General features: G+C 37.3%; 5 protein-coding genes across 11 annotated transcripts; 4 read left to right on the forward strand and 1 right to left on the reverse strand.

Moving 5' to 3' along the window:
* Positions 1-1515: 1515 nt before the first annotated feature.
* On the reverse strand, positions 1516-4660 carry LOC110417478 (Protein kinase superfamily protein). Its single transcript, XM_021429837.2, has one exon. The coding sequence runs from the start codon at positions 4214-4216 to the stop codon at positions 1733-1735; it is 2484 nt and encodes an 827-aa protein (XP_021285512.1). The 5' UTR covers positions 4217-4660; the 3' UTR covers positions 1516-1732.
* Positions 4661-7805: 3145 nt separating this feature from the next.
* On the forward strand, positions 7806-11309 carry LOC110417743 (RNA-binding protein-like RNA recognition motif protein). Of its 5 annotated transcripts, XM_089785805.1 has the most exons (6): positions 7806-7992; positions 9053-9155; positions 9765-9838; positions 9922-10048; positions 10122-10390; positions 11171-11309. In XM_089785805.1, the coding sequence occupies exons 2-5, from the start codon at positions 9153-9155 to the stop codon at positions 10377-10379; spliced, it is 462 nt and encodes a 153-aa protein (XP_089641931.1). In that variant the 5' UTR covers positions 7806-7992; positions 9053-9152; the 3' UTR covers positions 10380-10390; positions 11171-11309. The 5 variants fall into 5 exon arrangements, with proteins under 5 accessions (XP_089641931.1, XP_021285930.1, XP_089641933.1 ...); XM_021430255.1 differs by lacking the exon at positions 11171-11309 and having other exon boundaries at positions 7810-7992; positions 10122-10834; XM_089785807.1 differs by lacking the exon at positions 11171-11309 and having other exon boundaries at positions 7810-7992; positions 9062-9155; positions 10122-10834.
* Positions 11310-11454: 145 nt separating this feature from the next.
* On the forward strand, positions 11455-13918 carry LOC110417730 (keratin-associated protein, putative (DUF819)). Of its 2 annotated transcripts, none has more exons than XM_021430224.2 (6): positions 11455-11797; positions 11924-12150; positions 12370-12480; positions 12601-12756; positions 12986-13230; positions 13425-13918. In XM_021430224.2, the coding sequence occupies exons 1-6, from the start codon at positions 11457-11459 to the stop codon at positions 13746-13748; spliced, it is 1404 nt and encodes a 467-aa protein (XP_021285899.1). In that variant the 5' UTR covers positions 11455-11456; the 3' UTR covers positions 13749-13918. The 2 variants fall into 2 exon arrangements, with proteins under 2 accessions (XP_021285899.1, XP_021285915.1); XM_021430240.2 differs by having other exon boundaries at positions 12989-13230; positions 13425-13917.
* A 163-nt stretch (positions 13919-14081) lies between these two features.
* Positions 14082-17655, forward strand: LOC110422233 (keratin-associated protein (DUF819)). Its single transcript, XM_021436066.1, is given in 7 exon segments — positions 14082-14477; positions 14603-14614; positions 14616-14827; positions 15596-15706; positions 16470-16625; positions 16941-17182; positions 17332-17655. Coding segments are annotated over 7 exon segments (1365 nt in total). The 5' UTR covers positions 14082-14169.
* A 1022-nt stretch (positions 17656-18677) lies between these two features.
* On the forward strand, positions 18678-22309 carry LOC110424882 (ferric reduction oxidase 4-like). Of its 2 annotated transcripts, none has more exons than XM_021439580.1 (8): positions 18678-18828; positions 18942-19044; positions 19155-19331; positions 19669-19903; positions 20614-20941; positions 21031-21271; positions 21362-22071; positions 22170-22309. In XM_021439580.1, the coding sequence occupies exons 1-8, from the start codon at positions 18678-18680 to the stop codon at positions 22307-22309; spliced, it is 2085 nt and encodes a 694-aa protein (XP_021295255.1). The 2 variants fall into 2 exon arrangements, with proteins under 2 accessions (XP_021295255.1, XP_089638462.1); XM_089782336.1 differs by having other exon boundaries at positions 18681-18828; positions 18942-19047.
* The last annotated feature ends 1172 nt before the right edge of the window (positions 22310-23481 follow it).

Below are 23481 nucleotides of genomic sequence, written 5' to 3' on the forward strand. Positions count from 1 at the left end.
TGCATTTGTAAATTGGAACCTGGAAGTGGGCCAAAGCTACAGAATAATTTTTTAAACCAAAAGTGGAAAAGTAGATAAAAGTTAATTATATTGAGAATTATTAAGGCATGAAGTTGCGCCTAGTGCAAGCGGCGACTACTTTAACCAAAAAAAGAAAAAAATGGTGGGGACTAGCACTAGCAAGGGTCAAGGCTGGCCTACCTTGCTGCTCCATCCAGAGTGGATTTGCTACAGAGAATGTAGGAACAGTTGGACTAGGGCCCATGGGCCCTGTGCAGTTGATTGGTACTCTGAAAATTAAAGAACATTAAAAAGTCCTAGTAGATCAAGAATGCTACAGATTGAGATTGTTGCCAGTCATATCAAACCCTTTCACAGTGAGCTTGCTCTCTAAGAACAGTGATCTTAGGGTCTCTTCATACATAAACAAGCGTGCACGCACACGTACATTCAATTAAACCAAACAAACCCTCTGCTCTAAGAACCTTAAACTTGTCTGTCACCCAATTCGTTTTGAAATTTCCATTCATCTTACTTAATATGGCAAAAATCAAAGAACCGTAAGAACATTACATAACTTTATTATAGTAGCAGCATGCACAGACCATTTCAAGCTTGAAATAAAATAACAGCATGATGATAAATAAGGCATAACTTGACCGATAAAAGAGGCTTAGAGCTCAAATTAGAAATCAATAGTTCAGAACTCAAAACGTTGAAGTTGAATTGAAACCCCTATTTTTTTTTTCTTATAAAAGGAAACGGAAAACATAAAGAAAACGAAAACGTAATTTCCATTGGCATGTGCTTTGTTTCGGTACATGATGTCAAAGGTGTCCCTAGGTGACAATGATGTAACTAAAGCCAGTTCCCTAGTGGAATAAGTCTTGACTTCACAGTTGAGATCAGCCAGAGGAAGTCTCTACATAGCTAAACTTTTGCTGACAACTTCAGTAATAGGCCCCAGGCCCCCAGCAGATAAGAGAAAGATACAAAATTCACGTTCACGCTCTATCCTAAACAGTTGATCGGTATCACAAGAGGGGGCAACATTTATCCTAAGCAAGTATTATGAATTTCTTGCAGGACTTGGATTTATCATGAAATCGGGCACATGCAAGTCACATGGGCAAGAAAACATTATGTTGAGGTGTTGCCTTAGTTTGTCACCAAATGATCTGAATGTATCTACATATAAATACTAGACAGGCTTTCAAAACTTATTTTTCTCAGTTTATTTTTTCACTTTTAGTAACCTAATGCTGGTTTCAATTCAAATTCCAGCACGAAAAAGTTCAAACAATTACACACTTAACCAGTACTGACTACTGCTGTGATTTCCGTGCAAGCATCCATTTCCAACATCAACATAATTATGCTTCAACTTAACAACTCAACCAACAAAAGCAAGGAGAGGAGAGAAATTTACATTTTCTTTAGGATCACAACACTTGTCTATATCCTGAATATTTTAAACCCATTACTTTTGAAAGGAATTTACAATTTGAAAGGAACTGAAAAGAACGACTATTTTAAACCCATTACTTTTACTACATAAGAATGATAATAAACGTACAGCCAAGATGCAGCTTTGATACAATACGAGAAAATATTGAAGGAAAGAAAGAAGGTTAAACTTCAATTAAAACTTCCAAAATGTATAGATTCTAGTAGAAGTTTTTGAGAATGAGAAGTGACCTTGACTGTGTCTATGCAGGATTGACAGTTTAAACTATCTGCCTTCATTTGTCATCAATTGCGAGAACACTTGGCTTGTTGTTAAGTCTGAACCACCAATACCGTCATCTTTCTCTGTCCTAGCATTGCTAGATGGAGTAATACTAGTTGTTGGACAATCCACCACATTCATGTTGCTGCCTTCACGTGGTTCTTCTGGCCCTGATTCTTGAAGCTGAAGTGCATACTCCAAATTCCATAAGACATCACCCATAGTTGGCCTATCAACACCATACTCAGCCAAACATTTCTCAGCTGTTTCTCCATATTTCTTCAAACAGCTAGGCTTTATTTGTCCCACAAGGTGCGGATCAATTATTTTCCCAAGCATGCCTTTTTTCTGCCACTGCATAGCCCATTCTGCCAAGTTCACCTGCTCCCTAGCAAGCAATGGATCAACAGCAGGCCTAGCACAAAGTACCTCAAAAAGCACAACCCCAAATGAATAAACATCTGATTTATCAGTAAGCTGCTGTCTCCGGAAATACTCAGGATCAAGATACCCAAAGCTACCCTTCACCCCAGTACTTACATGGGTTTCATTGAGACATGGGCCAGATCTCGAGAGACCAAAGTCAGCAACCTTGGCCACATAATTTTCATCAAGCAATATATTGGTAGATTTAATGTCACGATGAATGATACCTTGTGCTGAACCAGTATGGAGGTAGTGAAGACCTCTTGCTGAGCCAATGCATATTTCAAGCCTTTGCTTCCATGACAAAGGAAGATGTTTTGAACCATATAAATGATTCTTCAATTGCCCTTTTTCCATGTACTCATAGACCAGTATCATTTCTGACTGTTCTTCACAATATCCAACAAGTGAAACAAGATGGCGGTGACGAATCTTTGACAAAACAGTTATCTCAGTCTGGAATTCTGGGAGGCCCTGCCTTGACCCGGAGACACCTCTCTTTACAGCAACCTTAGTATTCTCTCTAAGGACCCCTTTGTAAACCATACCAAATCCACCCATTCCAATAATCAAACTCTTGTCAAAATTGTTAGTTGCCGTTTGTATGTCAACAAAAGGGATTCTCAAGCTGTGATATCCATTAGGGCCTGGAGATGTAGTAACAGTCCCTTCAGACATTCTACTATATGAACTGCCCCCATATACACGTAGCGGTGTCCAGCCAGCACTTTCTGCACGTCTTGGTGGTTTTGGTTTCTTCTTCTTGCATTTAAATGCAAGCGCAATTGCAACTGCAACCAAACAAAAGATAACAACGCCTCCAACAATAGAACCCACCAAAAGCCAAACGTTTTTCTTGTTAGACCCAGCATGTGAACCTTTAAGATTTACCAACCGCATGATCTCCGCCCCGTTTAGAATAGCATTAATTTTCGAAGGATTGCTCAAATCTGAAGGTCCAACACTTATACGTATAACCCCTGAATCATCCGAATCCGCAACAAAATCTATGTAGACTGGAGATGAAAGTGCATGATATGTAAGCATCGACAAATCCAGATCCCGATAAGCAGAGTAATCGTTGATATATACATCAAAGTATAGCTGATTAAGTGCAGGACTGACAATATCACAAAAATGCAACCTAACTAAGTGTGGAGCACCTTGTGAACCTACTGGAAAATCCCAAGTGATATTGAATCTACCATTCAATGTTGAATTATCCCTGTTCATCTGCTGTGCTGACATATAAATATTGTCTGGTGCAATTTCACGGGTTGCACCACCACTCTGATAATTTGGTAAATGAGTGGTGACTGCTCGTTTTGCAGCAGGTTTAAACACAAGAAAGCCATCATCAGGGATCCAAGTTCTCCACAAAGTATCATTAAAAGGTGTCAATTTTGAACCGCCAACATTAATCCTATGAACGGTCTCTAAAACTCGTGATGTTAAGTTCTTGTACTCTTCAATTCCGTTAGCAATAACCGACCTAGCTCCATCATCAATTATAAAGTCTTTAGGAACTGAAAATACCTCAATTCCATTAACAAATGCAAAACCAGAATCACCCACAGGACTAAACATAATTTCAAGAACGTTGCCATCTATTTTCAATATATACTCTTTAAGCAGCACACTGTTAGCACTAAAACCACTCAATAACAAGAAGCCATTAGCCACGACATTGAATTTGGCAGATGCTAAGTTAAAATTTTGAGCTTGAAATGGGGAAAAATGGAGACGTACCAAGTGGATCCCTGTCCCATTTTTCTTGATGTCGAACTTATAGCTTGAGTCCGTGGTGAAAACTCGGGCCGTATGGTACAAAATGGGTGTATTAGGAGGTGGGCTTCGGTCAGTGAGTGAAACAGATCGCTCTGCTGAGAGGAAAAGTGAACCTGGTTTGACAGAATCAGCTAGAAAGATGCGGTTATAGAATGAAGTGTTGGCGTTTGATCCACAGTTGAGGAGAAAATTGTTTGTGGGAAGGAAAGATGCAGAGAAATAAAGGAGTGAAAGGAAAGTAAGAGAGAAAAGTTGAATCCTTTTGGCATCCATGGAAGGTGGGTTAAAAAGATTTCTTTTGGGTTCTTCAAGGGAAAGAGAGAAAATCTAAGACATTGGAATATCTAATGTTAAAGTGGTGAAGAAGAAAGACTGCTTTTGAAGAAACTGGGTCGCTAGAGTTTTGAATTGAAGTTTTGAGAAGTGTAAGACGCTAGGCTTGGCTATTGAAGTTGATGGATTTTCTGGAATATTTCAAAGCAATTTTTAGGACCGTTCACATTCGTGCAAAGTGCTCTTCATGCGGTACTGGATAACAAATAGGAGAAACGATGGCTTTTTTCCAAGTATGGTCCAGCGGAGCATGGGCAAATCACCACCCAAATCCTTTTCGGCTCATGCCAAGAACCAAGGACAGAAACATGTAGAAGCCAAATGAATTGACTTTTTCTGCCTGTCCACTGTATTCTTGCTGATTTCACTCGCTGGAGGCATTCACAAGAAAAAACTCTCATTTTATCAAGTTCAACTTCCTTTTTTTTTCTTATTTCTTCTTTGTGGATTTACATGAACAAAATCAATCTTCTCCCTTTCCAAACACATTCAAATTTTGGTATACATACAATTTACCAATTAAGTTTTTACTTCAAGTATCGGAGAATATCCAAAATCATTTTAACTTTTTAACTCACCTTTTCTTCAATGCAGTAATGGCTGCATTACAGATTATTTAACTCTTTCCTGACATTTGGCAGCACAGTTATGTTTCAGTAGGGCTGCGTGTGTTTCCGTTTCGTTTTTGCATTTATGCATCACATGCCTAGAAATTTATAGCATTAATTCAATCTAGACTCCTTCAACTTTAAAATGGAAGAGAAAAGAGATGGTGTTGCCCCTTTCCCTTTGTCGTTTTTTCAAATTCACGAGGATGAGTTTACCAGACATCGACATTTAATACTGTATTTTGTTTTTACTCACTGGCTTTAGAACCAACTATGGCACCTGCTGCTAAGCTTTGCAGGTTCAGCATTATTGTCTTTTGAGAACAGCTGTCCAGTTTTGGGAAGAAGTTTTATAGGCGTCGTTGTTGTATTCTTTCTAGTATTGTACAAAACTTGAGCTATCCAACTGACGCGGGAGAAAGGGACAAGCCTTCTCTCTTTCACTCTTCCGAGACAATAAACCTGGTTTGAATAATCGGATACGTATCATGTCAACTTTAAGAATAAATTTTGCACTGACGGTTGGTTGGCTGAGCGCATTGATCCGATGTTTAAGTTTGTTGGGAAATCTTTCCAAAGAAAAATAAATATGAATACGTAGCATTTGTACTTGGATGGTTGCTTGAGTGAAGTATCATACTTGGTTAGGGGAGTCTCTCAGGTCACATTGTATGATCTTCATATTATTCTAACCTATAACAGACTGTAGAACTCTGTTTGATATAACACTACTACTTGACTCAAATACTCATTTTTCTAAAACTAAAAATATGGATTTTATCAGTTGTAAATTTTTATTTTAGAACTGAAAAAATAGAATTCGAATTTTATTTTTAAAAATAGAAACTATACATTAATTAATTAATAAGTTAAATGTTTAATATTAATTATAAATTATTAATAAAAAAACTTATATAATAGAAGTGATTGTTAAAAAAATCAGAAAAAACAGCTGGCAAATAACAAAAGGAGGTCGTCGACATCGATCGCTTTAACACGACACGAGGTCGTCACCTGGACAGCGGCTGTGTGCTTGCCAGGCCAGCGATAAATGCAGCGCCAAAGCAACTTTTTCCACCGACATCCTTAAAAAGTTTATGGACACCTAAGCTACGGTACCCAGGGTTGCCGGGTGGCATCAACTAAAGAGCTCCAAGATAGCGATTTTGATCCTCCTAAACAATCATGCTCTGCTTTTAACAATATAGTAACCTTTGATTTTATTCTCTTCATGCCTCCAGATGTCCTAATCTAACTACTACTGCCTTGCAGCTTGCAAAATCCAGCGTCGCTCTTTCATTGTATGAAAATGCAGGTAGAAATTGTAAGAATGGTGGTGGTGGGCCAAATTCGTTGAAATTTTAAGGAGGTTGGTGGAAGTATCACTTTCTCCCGTGCCTAGCTAGTCTCTGTGCAAAACATGTCATGAAATTTGCCCTCGACAGAATATTAAACCGATGTTGTTAACCTCAATCATTGAATTAAAGGGTGTTTATATGAACTGTGTGTACAAGGCATAGGTAGTGCGTGAATGTGACGCATCGCAGTATTCAGGCTTACTAATATTGATTGCCGACAAATATGACTCTTTTTACTACGGTTCTCCACTCTCTACTGTTGGTTCGTGATGCTCTGAAAGTCTGCAATTTGTTTTCACAACACCTAACCAATCAAGCGGTTTAAGGTTTTGAATAGTGTCAATACTTTTCACATTAATGTGAATTTAAAGCCTGTTTGACTTATTTTGATTAATTTAAAAATTATTCTAAAATTTTCATAAAAAAAAATTTAAAATTAAATTAAAACTATTTAATAAATTATGTAACAAAATAAATTATATAAATTCAAATTTTGATTAAAATGATCATAAACGGTATTCATATCATATTCAATCACCTAATAAACTACAGTGAAATGAGTCTATTTCAAGTTTATATATAATTTTAAATGTTAAAATCAAATAAATCAATCAAGAAACAAAATAACTCTCAAACTTGTATAATAATAATATTATTAAATTTTTATTAATTTCGTAAACAATCGAATTATAATACTTCAATTTTCAAAAAAAGGAGAAAAAAAACAATATATTGGACATTAAAATATTTTTTTGTGAAGAATAGAAAAAAAATTTTAAATATTATTTGAATATAACTTTAAATTTTAGGTTTTTTTTAGTATTTAAAAAAAATTTAGATTTTATTCTTTTATTACTTAATCTTCTGTTTTTTTTAATAGTCTTTGTAGAGATAAGTAGAAGAGAGGGAGATCGCGATTTACGCTGAAGAATGATGGTTTGCAGAATGAAAGAGAGGAAAGAGAGACTGATTGAGAGATAGATATTTTCTAAAAAAATTATTGTGTTTTTAATAGAAGATAAGAGAATGCTATTTTTTATTTTTTTAAATTATTTATTTAAAAATTGTATTCATTTAAAAAAATTATTTTTTTTAAAATTTTTTAAAAATTATATTTATAATCCAAAAGTTATCCAGTTATATCTATTAAGTTACCAATATTTGAATTAATAAATTCATTGATTATAATAGAACAACACAAATATGTTTCCTTTAGAAAACTTTTAAAATTAACAATATATTGTTGCTCATAAGAATATTTTCATCTTAATTTATTCAAACTTTCAATTTCAAATCCGTAATAGTAAATTTGGTAAAATTAAAATAATCCCACTGTAAACTCATTTAACAATATCCCAAAGTCTTAAACATTTTAGGATTGGATCATGTATTTCCAATCAACATGCCACCTTCGAACTGAATTATGCTAAAATAGACACAAAAAAAATTCATATATAAAAAAGGCATGGCTGTTCTTCGCTAAAGAATAAAAACTTCTTGGATGTCGCTTTTTACGACGTCGTTTTTTATGCAAATGACCTCCTTGGCTTGGATATACACGGTGTCGCTTTAATACGAATGGCCTTCTGTAATCTTTTACCCTTTCCCCTTGGCCATTGGGAGGCTAGTCTGGTGAACCTGTAAAAATTGGAATCCCAAAGGGCCACCAATTGGGGAAGTTGCTACGTTCTCTGTATTAGAAAGCTCTCTCTCTCTCTCTCTCTCAAGTCTCAACGAGAAGTTTCATCCCGTAAGTTATTCAAATAATCATCCACTATTGTTTTTCATTTTATTTTTTCACCGATGAAATTCCCTGTTTCGACCCTCCTAAATGAAGGTAGTTAGGGTTTTTCTTTCATTTTCTGGTTAGAAAATTTTTATTATTTTAATATTTATACAGGCTCTTTCCTGGGAATTTCTGAGTGGTATACTTTGTACTTTACGTAGACAATGGAATTTCAAGTAGTTTTAATCTTATGCCGATAATGAAATTTCTGTTTGGAAAAGACGAAGAAAAATTAGAGGTTTTTTGCTGTCCTTGGTTATTTATGTACTGGATATTAGGAAGTTTCTGGTAAGTAGATAAGTTCAGTCCGAATTAAAAGAAAAATGAAATCTGTTTTCGTCTGTTTAAGGGTTTAGTTAGGACCCTAGTTTTTCTGTCAATTTTCTATCTTCTTTGTATTCATTCTATCTGCAACTATAGTTGGAGGAAAGTTTTGGAATGAAACCTGATCATTCGACAGACAGGTTGTTGACAAAGCGAGGTAAAATGTTTTATGCTTCTGAAATTATCAGAAGTACTGTTGAACAATATTACTTTCTGGATTACATTGCTTTTTTCATCTTTGAATGTTTCTTAAGCCTACCTGATGACTTTTCCCCCTTGTTTTAATGGTTTTAGTTGCTATTTGAATCAAGTTTCTTCTGATTTTTTTGATGATTCATACGATTAGCCTCCTTTTCTCTGGTGTGTAGAGATACAGTACACAACTAGTTATTGGCTTTTCTTGATCTGGGGATCTGTTAGCATAATCTTGAAGGTTTTTAATTTTTTGTAATCTACTGGTTAATTTGCTTACAGAAGTACCTGTAGGCTAGGTTGCCAAGGGCAGGGGCTTAGGCCTTTTGACAGCTACGTCCAACTCAATGCCTTTTTATATGTTGCAGTTTTTTATATAGGTTTCTGTCTGTGTTTGTACATAACATGAAATTCTGAATAGTATGATGCTTTTGGTGTTTTCTTTTAATCTACTGCAAAAGGAATTACAAAGAATGGTTCGTGTTAATTTGAATTTTTGTCCTTTTAGAATTTGCAGGAGGATGCAAACACTGGATGTTTTGAATTTCTGAAAGTGTTTCGTGCTTGCACCTGCCACGAAAATTGTCATATAATATCCTATTCATTTTATGGTAAATTCACTATACAAAGCTTTGATTTACATGTGAAGTTTTTTAAATCAATTAATATATATTGGAGTTGAAATGCATTTTGAAATTCTCGCTGCTACATTGTATTCCATTCTACTTTTGAACTATAGAATGTTGGTCTCTAGATCCTACCACTACATAGTTTGCCACTATTTTACTGGTTCAGATCTTACTTTTGCTTGTTCCTCGGCTGTTTTAAAAATGAATTTTCATTTCTGTTATATTGTGTGAAACACACTACAAAAAGGATCTGGTTTCTTAAATCTCTAGGGACCATGCGCTCCACCAGGGACAAAACGGCATTCTGCATTTCCCAAATGGATTTCCACCATGTAGCTTAATTGAGTTAATTCTTTCCTCCATTTTTTCTATATGATATTGCAATGTATAAAATTTTGAGTCTCATATTGTGATTGCTTGTTGGTAGTGCTTTTGTGCCCAAAATTTGTTCGTATTGTCTTGATTCAAGATGTTTTGAACTTGTTGGAGCACTTTGTCTGAAGAAGCTTAGCATGGGATGATTTTGCAAAAAGATTGGTGCATTATCAGGACATATTCGTGATTTTGAATTGACTGATTGGCTGACTGCAGGATCCTAGGAGTTTCATAGATGAGAAGAGTGAGAGCAGACTATACATTGGTAACCTTGATCTAAGAATAACCGAGTGAGTATAAATATAATTATTTGAAACTGAAGCCTTTATTTCAAAATATCTGTGGAAACTAATATTAAATTATTCTTTTCCAGAAGTGCCCTTATTAAGATGTTTTCTCCATATGGAAAGATTGTATCTGAGGACTTCTTGTGGCACACTCGTGGCCCAAAACGTGGAGAGCCGCGAGGTTTTGCCTTTATCCAGTACAGCACGAAAGAGGTAAGTTGTATGCTTACACGTTCTCTTTGTTTTTAGGCAATTCCTGATTTCCACATTTAAAGTGAGTATGCAGGAAGCTAAATTGGCCAAGGAGAAGATGCATGGGAGATTAGCTTGTGGTCGCCCCTTGGTGGTCCGTCTAGCTAGCGAGAAATTGTTGGAGGAAGCAGCACACAATTCTTCCAAAGCTGGAGGTGAGGCAATCAAAAGTGGCACTGCTGGTAGCACCTCAGGGCAGATGAGTCGCAGCGCCAAAATTGCTGCGATTAAGAACAAATTGAAGGCCTTGGATGAAGAGAGAGGTAGTGCAAAGAAGCAGAAACCGAGCTGACAGCATTTCTGGTAAGTTGTAACATCGGAGTTGACCATCCATCCAGCAGATTCCACTGATCCAAGATGATTTTTGGTTAGGGTTTGGTCAAAGTTTGAGCCCAAATTTGATCCAGTCTCGACCAATGAACATGTTTACTGACTACCCAATGTCTGCACATTTTTCGCTAAAAAATTCAGAAGAAAAGATTTGGAAAGATTCCACAGGAACTTTAAAATTGACTACCCAATGTGTGCACATTCTCAGCTTTGCGAGAAATGACCATGTTTTGCAACGTAAGATTAATTTATATTAGTTGAATTATAATACAAATTTAAATATGTAAAATTTAATTACTTATGTAAAATATTATTATTAGAGATTGAATTCATAGGAGGGTTGGAAATACTCAAGTTTTTGACAATTTTATCAACTTAAATTGTATTTAATAAATTCAAAGGATTAAATTTTTATTATTAAGATGCGGTTGTGGACAATATTTTATAATTTTATACAAATTTTAATAGAATCTGGATATGGGTTTGGATTGAGTACTTAAAGAAAATAGCGGTAATCTAACCCATTACATCTCTAATGGCCTGACCTGAGCTGCTCTGCTCGGTTCATTTCAGTCGCCACCAAAAGGCCTTGAATTTGGTTAGGTAACGTGAAACGGTGTAGTTTTTAACACGTTTTAACCCTCCTCGTGCTTCTCCTGTCTAGTCTTAGTTTCTGGCTGACACTTCAGTTGTGTTCTTGCATTTTCTTAATCTTTCCTTCTACTTTGGAATAATGCTTTTTCTCTTTCACAGAAACGCCAAAACCGGTTTCTATAGATTCCACAAGAACAGTAGATCTGAGAGCTGAATGCTAAGTCCGGTGACTGCTTCACTAGCTTTTGCAACGTCGAATCCACCGCCAAACAAGCAACCAACTCTCCTTCCACGCTAGCAAGTTTTAAAACAAAAAGACAAAAGAGGAGGTTTACAAAGATTCCTCAACAACTAATTTCAACGTCGTCAACTCCACTTCCAAAACAAGCAGCCAACTCTCTCCCCCAATAATTGTCAAGGCTCCGACCCCGGGGACTCAACGAAAATGGCGTCACAACTTCCATTTCTACACATAACTCCAGCGCGGCCTCATTCGCCGGAGCTCCAACCCTTAAATTCTCGACTTTTTCGCCAAAATCTCCATCCCATCTCACTCGTAATCAATTCATTTCCTCAAGACTCCTCTTTATCGTCATCGTCGTCATCATCAAGCTCGCTACCTCTTCACAGAAGTCAAACTTTTCTCTCTCCTCATTGGTTGCATCAAAACCCTAATGCTAACCGACCCGTAACTGTCAAATCTCAATTAAACTTCCCTCTTGTTTCTCCCAACGACCAATGGGGCACCTGGACTGCTCTCTTCGCCACCGGTGCCTTCGGTATCTGGTAATCTCTCTGTCTTTCTTCCCCGATTTTCTTTGATTTCTGGAAGCAATGGTTTTTTTTCTTGCTTTCTTCACAATTATTTGTTGTTGATATTGTTGGTAATTATGTACTTAATTGAACTTGAAGGTCAGAGAAGACAAAGATTGGGAGTGCATTGAGTGGTGCGCTAGTCAGTACTTTGATTGGACTTGCTGCTAGTAATTTGGGGATAATTTCTTCTGAAGCTAAAGCCTACTCAATAGTATTGGAGTTTTTGCTGCCATTGGCTGTTCCCTTGTTGTTGTTTAGAGCAGATTTGCGACGCGTAATTAAGTCAACGGGGAAACTTCTCCTGGCTTTCTTGCTGGGATCAGGTAATTCCCCGCCACACCATAGTCATAATGACCATTTGAATGACCATCAGTGTAATTAGTCATTATCCCTTTTTAGGTGAATTTTCGGGTCATTATTGTGGGTTAGGGTATGCCTGTAACCATTTATGACTTTAATGCGAGCTTTTGCTTTTGGTTTTCCTGCATTCTTTTCAAGGAAGTGGTTTTTTTTATATTTGGTTTCCAAATCTTGCAAGACAGTGGCGACAACGGTTGGAACAGCATTGGCATATCTGATAGTGCCGATGAGAGCACTTGGTCAAGATAGTTGGAAGATTGCCGCTGCCCTAATGGGTAGGCATATCGGCGGAGGTAATTTATTTTTTTCACTTCCTACCTTCGCAATGGATGTTTGTAATCTTATTCCATTGGTTTCATTGTTTCTATAAACTTTTCTGTCAACACTGATGAAGTTATTTTGATGTTGTTCAGCTGTCAATTATGTTGCCATTTCAAACGCCCTTGGAGTTTCTCCATCTGTTTTAGCCGCTGGACTAGCTGCCGACAATGTTATCTGTGCTGTATATTTTACAACACTATTTGCATTGGCATCAAAAGTACCCCCTGAGACCTCTACGTCACCCGAAGGTGTACCAAGTTCCTCACTTTGTGTCATTTGATTGACTAATTTCATTATCTTCATTATGAATGGATTGGTTGTCCAGATTAATGGTCTATTTCATAAAGTTTCTTTTCTACATTTTACATTTTGATTTTTCTCATTTTTTCCTCACATTCTGCATCAAATAGACTGCTGTAGATGATGTGGTTATGTTACAAAAATTGTATAATCTAATTGAAGTTGTTGAGACTTCAGCAGATGTTGCAACGGGTGAGGGGTCTGAATCTGGCAGCAAACTTCCTGTCCTTCAGATAGCTGCTGCTCTTGCAGTATCCTTCAGCATCTGCAAACTTGGCGCTTATCTCGCAAAATATTTTGGCGTTCCAGGAGGTAGTCTGCCAGCAGTTACAGCAATTGTTGTTATTCTGGCAACTGTGTTTCCTACACAGTTTGGCCGCCTTGCACCAGCTGGGGAGGCTATGGCTCTAATTCTGATGCAGGTGACTAATCATTATTGGGAAGCAGCCATTAGTTTCAATTTCTTTCCCATTTTATTTGAGTGATCTCCTTAACTGTAGATGGCTTGTCAAATATTAACTGTCATCATAATTATGACCCTATCTGCTAAATATGCATCTGTTGAGGGTGTATGAATAATTCTGGAAATGATATATTTTTTCTTGGGCCATTGCAGGTATTTTTCACCGTGGTGGGTGCAAGTGGAAACATATGGAATGTCATCAATACAGCACCCAGTGTATTCATGTTTGCTCTGGTTCAGATTGCCACCCATCTGGCATTAATTCTAGGACTAGGGAAGCTATTTCGCTTTGACCTAAAGCTGTTGCTTATAGCATCAAATGCCAACGTTGGGGGCCCTACAACAGCATGTGGAATGGCCACGGCCAAAGGGTGGAGTTCTATGGTTGTTCCTGGTATTCTTGCTGGCATTTTCGGCATAGCCATTGCTACTTTTCTAGGCATTGTCTTTGGAGTAACAGTCCTGAAATACATGTAAAGCCTTCAATCCCCTAGTGCCAGAATTGGCTCTGTTCTGTAACCAATGTAAACCTGCAAATTTTTCAGTCGCCAATTGTTCTAACTCCCTAGAAGGATACTTTATAAATCAGTTAAATTAATGAGAATCAAAGAAAGATTGAAATAGTTGGCTGGCAGTCCGTAGTCGGTTTATTCTTCATTTCCGTTCTTCATGACTTTAAATTTGCATTGGGAAAACGGAATTTTACTTTGTCGTTTGACGCTGAAATATTGAACGAAGCTGTAAGTTCAAAGTGTTAAACTCATTGTACTGCTTGTTTCGGAAGCTATCCCGAGTGGGCTCATGCAACGTTATCGTCCTGCGAAAGGTCGATCCTTCTCAATTAGAAAACCGAAAGACAGGGAGAGTAGCGCACACGAGCGTCAACCCTCCACCATTAATGTCGTCTTTCGCCTTATCGTCATCTCTCCGCCAGTTGACGTCACCCCCAACCCCGACGCTCCGCCTGTCACCTCTCTCTTTCCACCATGAACTCCTAACTGCTTCAACAGCCCGACGAGTTTCAAAACTCGCTCTCCCATGTCAAAACACAAGCTCAAACAAACCGCTTCTCTCACCATTGTTAATACCAAAGACCGGTAATGTGGAGGTTCAATCACAGCTTAGATTCCCATACCCTATTATTTCTCCTGATGACCACTGGGGCACGTGGACTGCTCTGTTCGTTATCGGTTGTTTTGGTCTCTGGTAATATCCCTCTGCTCTTAACACTATCGGGTTTTTTTTTTCTTTTTTAGTTTAGTTTCTTAATGGATTTGTTAAATTAAGTGTAATTTATGCAAAAAAAAAAATTATGGAATATTTGTTATAAGGTCTGAGAAGACAGATTGGAAGTATGGTGAGTGCGGCATTAGTGAGCACATTGGTGGGGCTGGCCGCAAGCAATCTGAGCATAATTCCTTTTGAAGCACCAGCTTATTCTCTTTTCATGCGGTTTTTGCTACCATTGGCTGTTCCTTTGCTCTTGTTTAGAGCAGATTTGCGTCGCGTCATACGCTCAACTGGGACATTGTTGCTGGTTTTCTTGCTTGGATCAGGTTAGTATGACTTGTTAACGATCCCATATTTCGTATAATTATTCACACCTTTTGATCATAATGCCATTATTTTACTATGATATTCGAGGATGATCCTCCCACTTGTCCCTGTTCAGTGATGTCCAGGAATGTTATTGAATATTAAAGCTTTTTTAAAAAAATGAATATTAGAAAATAAACCATTACCCTAATAATGATTGATTCCAGCAAGGGGATTGTTAACAGTGCAAAGTACATGGATTATGGTAATTCAAAGTCCTCCTCAGCTTTGACATTTTAATAATCTTCTATTCTGAAAACTTTAACCAGGCAACAGAGCAAACAGCGTATATCCATATTTACAGGATAATGATTTACTCTATATTATAATAATTTCATGCTTTCCTCCTCTTAATTCAATTGAGTTTACTGCTAAAACAGTGAGCATTGCCTTGTACTTGTAGGTATCAAGTAGTTAATACCCTTTACTAGTTGAGGCTCTGCTTCTTTGACATCCACTGCCTAAAAACAGGTACTAGTCTTTTACTAGTAACTTACTCCTGCTATAAACGTTTGGATACTGGCCTAATGAGGATACATTGAGACTTGTGCTTCATTCAATGTTCATCCATGGGTGGGAATTGTAGATCCTTGAATTTGTAGCCTCTATTCTACCCAGTTCATTATGTGAATGAATAATAATGGTCACTGGATTTTTTCTTTCATTTCATAGTTCATTTACCTTTTCAATGATTCTTGGTAACCCTTGTTTATTCTTCTGGATGACAGTTTCAACAATAGTTGGAACCCTAGTGGCTTTTCTGATGGTGCCTATGCGATCACTTGGTCCAGATAATTGGAAAATAGCTTCTGCTCTCATGGGTAGTTATATTGGTGGATGTAAGTTGCCTGGAAATGTTTGTGCCTCTTATTCCTAGAGCTCCCCAATACAATTGCAAGGAAATGTGACAACTTGACAAATTATACAAATCACATTAATATGGCTTATTTATGCCCACATATATTCATGTGGACTTGCAAGCAATAAAGACCAGAATATCTGGGTCTAGTTTTGTCCCTGAGAAATTATGAAGAAGCAATGAAGATAAAGATATAAACTATTGATTGGTATGGACATGTGAATAAACATAGAGACTGATACACTTATCGAAGTCTAAAGCATGTGTTGAAGTAGTAGTAGTTTTGCTCAAAAGTTACAGATAAAACCATATAAAACTGTTGATATCCTAATAATGGTTTCCCTGAATGTTGAACTTATATTAGCTTATCTTTGACACTAAAAAGTTTGGCCTGAAACTTCACTGTCCCTGAACTTTGAAAAATGTTTGGTGCAAAATAATGTGTTCAAATAGGAGCATATGTATAAAATGCTGTCCTGTACTTTAATATCTTATTACTGCCTTACCTTGAAGTGCTGCTGTCTTTTGTTTTCAATGGTATGGTACAAATTTAATTTTCTTAGTACATTTTGATATATTTATGGTTGTTCAATACAGGAAAAGTGTAATAAAGAGCCATCTTATTCATCTATTTTAACGTCTACTTTGACTGCTGATTACCTTCCTTAAATATGCTTCTCTTTCATCAAAGTACAGTTTGAAGCATGCCTCATAACTGAGCATTTTCTTTTGGAACACTGTAGCTGTTAACTACATTGCAATTTCAGAGGCTCTTGGTGTTTCTCCATCAGTTTTGGCTGCCGGAGTTGCTGTGGACAATGTTATTTGTGCAATATACTTTATGATATTATTTGCATTAGCCTCTAAAGTAGATCCTGAGGCTTCAAAATCAACCAATGGTACATAGCCTGGCTCCTTGTTATCATGAGATTCTACTATAGAGAGAAACATGCACCAATTTCTCCTGGCTCCATCTTGGAATAATTAACTATGTGTTTACTTCTCTGCTCCAGCACAACAGCTTTGGATAGCTACATTTGCACTAGAAAACAAAATTTAGATTAGTTCTCTTTCCTGTTTATCGATTGTCCTTTAAAGTAATTAATTGCAAACTTGTCATTGATTTTTGTACAAGAGTGAAATTAAATATGGATAGACTTTATCATGGTATTGATTTTAGCATCTTTAGGAGAACCTTTTGCTGTTTTTGGCAGATGTTGAAATGAATTTGGATCATGATTCGGGGGGCAAAATCCCTGTGCTTCAGACAGCTACAGCTCTTGCTATATCCTTTTTGATATGGAAGACTGCATCTTATATTACAAACTTGTTCAAGATTGAAGGGGGCATCCTTCCTGGAGTAACAGCTATTATTGTCATTTTAGCAACTCTATTCCCAACACAGTTTGCTAATCTTGCACCTGCTGGTGATACACTTGCTCTGGCTCTCATGCAGGTCTGAATTATATTTTCTAGTTGATTTGCTTCAACTTTATGCAATTGTAGCGTGACTTTATGCATAACAATTCCCTGGGGGATTTATTTTTTATAAAAAAAGAAAGTGAAAACCATCTGAATGGTTTTTACATGTATTCTTCTTGGCAGGTATTTTTTGCTGTGGTTGGTGCTAATGGGAGCATATGGAATGTTATGAACACAGCACCCAGTATTTTCTTGTTTGCTCTTGTTCAAGTGTCTGTCCATCTTGTCATGATCCTTGGACTTGGAAAGCTACTTCGTTTCGATTTAAAGCTATTACTTCTGGCTTCAAATGCCAACATTGGGGGCCCTACGACTGCATGTGGAATGGCCACAGCCAAAGGATGGGGCTCTTTGGTTGTCCCAGGAATCCTTGCGGGCATTTTTGGGATCGCCATTGCAACTTTTCTTGGCATTGGTTTTGGAACAATGGTCCTTAGGAACTTGTAAATAGTACTGATCCAACATACTGGTAAATTCCATTCTGTTAAAGATTTGAAACTCCTGTTTGATGAGATCTATCTGTCTTGCATTCATATTGTTGATGAGTTGAAAAGCGTCTTGATTTTTTATGCATCTACTATTACGCACTACCGTATAAATCATTAGTTATTATTGTATTATTGGCCTACCTGATGAAGGCAGACAAGGCCTATCCATGGATGAAACCACATTCTTGTTATCAAAATATTTGTTGAGACGACTTTGCCTCCAATCAATTGGGGAAGTCAAAACTAATACGATAAATATATAGCAATAACTTGTAGAATTTTTTATACATTGAGAAGCTGCTTGATTTTAGCTTTGGCATGCGTAACAGCTAACAAATTGAAAGAGATGAAGCATGTTCCCTTCCTATAAATGTAAAGTCCTTTGTAGTTCTTCGTACAATCAGTACTAGCATACCCAAAAATTAAAGTCAACTGTACTTGCGTTGAAAGCACAGATCCCTATAATTAATTTATATATTTCTTCTAAGATCGAAATATCTGCTTGGTTGCTGGTAAATCAGAGCTTAAATTCTCTGGGTTATCATTTTATACCTTAATGAATATAAACATCACTTTCAGGCCTAAAAGAATTTTAGTTAGAGGCAACATAACATATTTTGCTTAATTTGATATTTATGTACTGCCTCTTCCTTATTATAAGAGTCATAATCGCAGGAGAAAGTGTTGACTTTGTGGAAATCCCAAATCAAAGTTATTATATCAAAGAAGTAACAATGTGCAAAATGTACATCCTCAATACTAGCATGTGTATGTGAGCATGTTTCATGCTGTTATTTTGGGTGCTCTAATTATGAGTACGCAGAGAGCTATATATCAGGTTTTCTTTAAATCCTTCTCGGAAAAGATAAGGTAGGGCCAGTGCATATATATATATAGAACATCAAAGTTCACTCTTTATTACCACACATACGGTTAAAGCAGCCTGGGTTCATTTCCTGACTTTAAACTAAAGGCGAGAAGATGAGCAGCCACGCAATGATGCGGATGATATTCCTTGTGGTTTTTCTTGGGTGGTTGATGATTTGGGTTATGTTGCCAACAAAACTTTATAAAAATACATGGAAACCCAAGCTAGATAGCAAGCTCAATTCAACTTATTTTGCAGCACAAGGTTGTAGTTTGTTGCTGCTGCTGCTGTTTGATTCTTCTTCTTTTTGATTTTTGCATGCATGCGTTGCACCCTTTCCTTCTTCTCATGACTTCATCATCATGACATATTTACAGGGACAAATCTTTTGGTATTTTCCTTCCCTATGATGTTCATAGCTGCTTTTGGTTGCGCTTATCTCCACTTTCAGAAGAAATCGAGAGCGTCTAACTCCAAAAGGTCGTTGGATTTTCTTTAGACCGTCTTTCAGTACTTCATTTTTCATCTCTTGTCTTGTTCTACTATTTATGAAGAGAATTCATCTGATCTCTTATGTTGATTTTTAATAGCTCGGGTGCTGTTGCCTTCTTGAAACGTCCGGTGCTCGTCATGGCTCCCCTTGGAATCGTTTCTGCATTGGATCTCATTTTTTCGGCCATGTTTATTGCTCTCATGATCTGGTCCCTCGCCAACTACTTGTATGTCAGCTTTGGTCACCTGCACATGGATGGAGATGGGGAGAAAATGTACGTATGAACACCCCTTTTAACTTGTTTGTTCTATTAAGCTTGAATTCATCTGTAAACATGGATCTCTTTACATGGCTTTAGTAGGCTTGCATCCTTCTCACGCCTCCATATCTCTTTCTGAATTAATCCCTTTCTATGGTTTTCAATATTCACAACAAATGCAGTTTATATCACAACATATACACCATTGATTTCAATCTGCTGATCGTTTTGTCCCATGCAATCCCAAATAATTTGGTCGCTATATAAATCAACTGGCTTGGTTTGGCTGCTTGAGCTCAAGTTTTACGGTTTTTAAGGATTATTGTTCATCTATTACTTTGTACTTTGGCAGATGGCAAGCTAAAATCCGAAGTGTATCATTAACACTTGGATACATCGGAAACATTTGCTGGGCATTTCTCTTCTTCCCTGTAACAAGAGCATCGTCACTTTTGCCTCTAGTAGGGCTTACCTCAGAGTCCAGCATCAAGTATCATATTTGGCTTGGTCACGTCTCAAACATTCTTTTTGTTGCACATGCTATTGGTTTCATTATCTACTGGGCCATGACTGATCAAATGGCTGAGGTATTAATTAATTTGAACTCAATAAATCATCTCTTTTTTTAAAAAAAAAAAAAGAAGAAAAAGAAAATACTTTTTCAATTCAACATTCTGGCCTTTAATCCTGATAAACCTATGCCTTTTTTAAAAACTTGTGCTTATCACTTCATATTTGATTGGGTGTATCATCTCTGTTGGAGGAATATTGTGTTGTCTTTCTTGTTGGACTCTGGCAAGCAATTTGGAGGTGGGGTTTAGATTCCTTTTGCTCTCACCGACTTTTCCCCCCTTTCCAAAGGGGAGATGAGTGGTGCATTTTGCATATCCTGTTATCATAGAACATTTCCTTTTCCTTATTTGTTTACATTCATAGTTGTGACACGTGTCACTGTTTCCAAGAAAAAGGTCGTCCTGCTTTTTAAGAAGTGCAAAGAAATTAAAGCATAAAATTCATATTTTTCTTTGGATATATAAACCGTAATTAGTGATTTTATAGTCATGCAAGAAATCCAATTTAATATATGGTATCGGGCTTTGTATATGGGTGTGACATTTCAAAAGGCATTGGGCCATAGAAACAATCATAGGCCCGTGAGGTAGAACCATAGCAGCAGGGCAGGGGCACTGGACTCAGATATGCATGTGAGAAAACATGATTATTAGCATTTAATGTTACGTAGAGACTCGAGTGTACATTTGTAGTATGAAGATTGAGTGAAAGATCGGCTGTGCAGATGATTGAATGGAGCAAAACATATGTATCAAATGTAGCTGGAGTGATTGCAATTGTAATTGCAATACCAATGTGGGTGACAAGCTTGCCTCGCTTTAGGCGAAAGATGTTTGAAGTGTTCTTCTACACCCACCATCTCTACCTTTTATACATGGTCTTCTATGTGTTGCATGTTGGCGATGCACATTTCTGCATGATCCTTCCTGGAATCTTCCTTTTCCTCATTGATCGATTCTTGAGATTCTTGCAATCCGGACACCGTGCCAGACTATTGTCAGCACGCGTCTTGCCATGTGGCGTCGTTGAACTGAATTTCTCCAAGGCTCCTGGTAATTACCCCTCACCTGTTGATTTTATCCCCCGAAATTCAGCTTAAATACTAGTTTTACTGATTTTTTTTTTCTTTTTGACGTTGCAGGGTTGTATTATAATCCGACCAGCGTCTTATTTGTGAATGTGCCGAGAATTTCCAAGCTGCAGTGGCATCCTTTTACAATAGCTTCCAATTGCAACATGGAACAGGATAAGCTCAGCGTGATCATAAAAAATGGAGGAAGTTGGTCTCAGAAGTTGTACCAAGAAATCTCTTCCTCTAATTTGGATCATCTTGAAATATCAACTGAAGGACCGTATGGACCTCATTCAGATCATTTTCTAAGGTCAGTCGGAAGTTGGCAACAGAATATTACCTACTAAGCTTTGAATTATTTTGTTCATTGAGTTAGATTGGTTATTTTTTATTTCTACAGGCATGAGTCTTTGGTGTTGGTGTGCGGAGGCAGTGGTATTACTCCTTTTATATCCATAATCCGAGAGATAATTTTCCAAAGCCAGAAGCCTGATTTCAAGGTTCCACGTGTTGTTATGATTTGTGCCTTCAAGAACTCAGCTGACCTTGCCATGCTTGACTTGCTGCTTCCCATCTCTGGTACTCCTGCACAAATTTCCCAATTACAATTTCAGATTGAAGCATATATCACCAGGGAGAAAGATCAGCCAAACGCTGACACCCAGAAACCTCTCCAAACAATATGGTTCAAGCCAAGCCTCTTAGACTCACCCATTTCTGCAACGCTAGGGCCCAACAGTTGGCTATGGCTTGGCGCCGTAGTCTCATCATCATTCATTATGTTCCTGCTGCTTTTGGGCATCGTGACACGTTACTACGTATATCCTATAGATCACAACACGGGAAAGATCTACCATTTCTCTTATAGAGCACTTTGGGACATGTTCCTTGTTTGTGCTTGCATTTTCCTCGTTTCCAGTTTAGTATTCTTCTGGCGCAAGAAACAGAATGCAATGGAAATGAACCAAATTCAGAACACAGAAGTACCAACACCAACAACAACATCAGGATCATGGTTTTGTGGTGCAGACAGAGAGCTGGAAAGCCTTCCGCATCAATCCCTTGTCCAAGCAACCAAGGTGCATTTTGGTTCAAGACCTGATCTCAAGAGTAAGCTGATACTGCTATTGCGGCTTTCACATTGACAGTAAAACCAGCTTGGAAGTGACAAATTTGCAGAACTGACAGTTTTTCTCTTACTATTGCAGAAATACTATTCGATTTAAAAGAATCAGACATAGGGGTGCTTGCATGCGGACCAAGGAAGATGCGCCACGAGGTTGCAAAAATTTGTGCATCTGGATTGGCAGAGAACCTGCACTTTGAGTCCATTAGCTTCACTTTGTGATACACATATGTTATTTGCCTAATGCTATATATAGATTATTATATCCTATAATTTCATCATCATATGAACTTCACTGTTCTCTCGTTACATCTCCATCAAAGTTATAAAATCGCATGGTGTTCATTTAATAGATAGATTTTGCCACTAGAAATGAATTATGGCTCTTATCAATGAGAAACATCAGGTAATAATAGAATAATACAATTTTATTAATAAGTTCGATCAAAGTGGGGAGTAAAGAACTTACAAATTGGAGAATTTTGTGAAAGTAATTAAAAGTATATTTAAATGTATTTACACTTGAATTTGAAATTAAAAGAATTCAATAAAGAAATATGAAAAACTATGTTTTGCAAACCATGCGGTCATGTATCAAAAATTGGAGCAAAGAAGGAATAAAATTCTATATCATGGCCACATGTCCTTACGCATGGCAAGTAAGGAAACAAAAAGCTGGTAATAGTTTTCATGATGTTTTGACCGCATAGTCAAAGGAAGAAATGTTGCATGCAAGAATGTGGAGTGGTGCATGGGCGGCAAGGAAAAGCTTAGACAAATTAAACATAATAAAAGGAAGCCTTGAGCCTTGAGAATTCCGCCTCCCCTTGAAAATTTCAGCATTCGGCCACACATTCTTTGGCAGCCGAGAGCTTCGACCAATTTCTTCAAGTTTCTCCATCATTTCTACATCTCCAAGAAGTTCAAGAACCTTATTTCCATTTTCATTTTTAGTCCTTTCAAAAGCTGCCACTATCGTCATTCACCAAGGAAAAACCCCAGAGCATTCAAGTGTCCTCCAAGAGTAGATGAGTGATGGAATTATAAAGCACTAAAAGGGAGGAAATTTTCTGCCCTAACTAGATTCTCTCTAGTGTTCCAAGAACACTTGAATTTTCAAAATTTTTATCTTAAAAGCTGGACATTTGAGTTAAAGCGGAGGAAGCCGTATAGAGGGAGAAGAAATGGTAAGTGTACTACTAGTTAAGGTGAGTTGAAGTTCCCTTCAAACCGGCCCTTCTTGAAGCTTAGTTCCAAGTTTAAATTTTCAAATGTTGTAATGCAGCCAAGGGATGAAGCAAAGGGCTGAGAAACTCCACTAAACGGGAGGTAAAACAGTTCTTAAGCAAATCTACTTGGTAGGAAGAAGCTGCTGCCGAGAGGTTCTTGGAGAA

The sequence above is a fragment of the Theobroma umbraticum genome, unplaced genomic scaffold (assembly GCF_002168275.2).
Source record: "Theobroma umbraticum cultivar Fairchild unplaced genomic scaffold, ASM216827v3 scaffold_30.0, whole genome shotgun sequence".
Classification (NCBI taxonomy): Eukaryota; Viridiplantae; Streptophyta; class Magnoliopsida; order Malvales; family Malvaceae; genus Theobroma; species Theobroma umbraticum.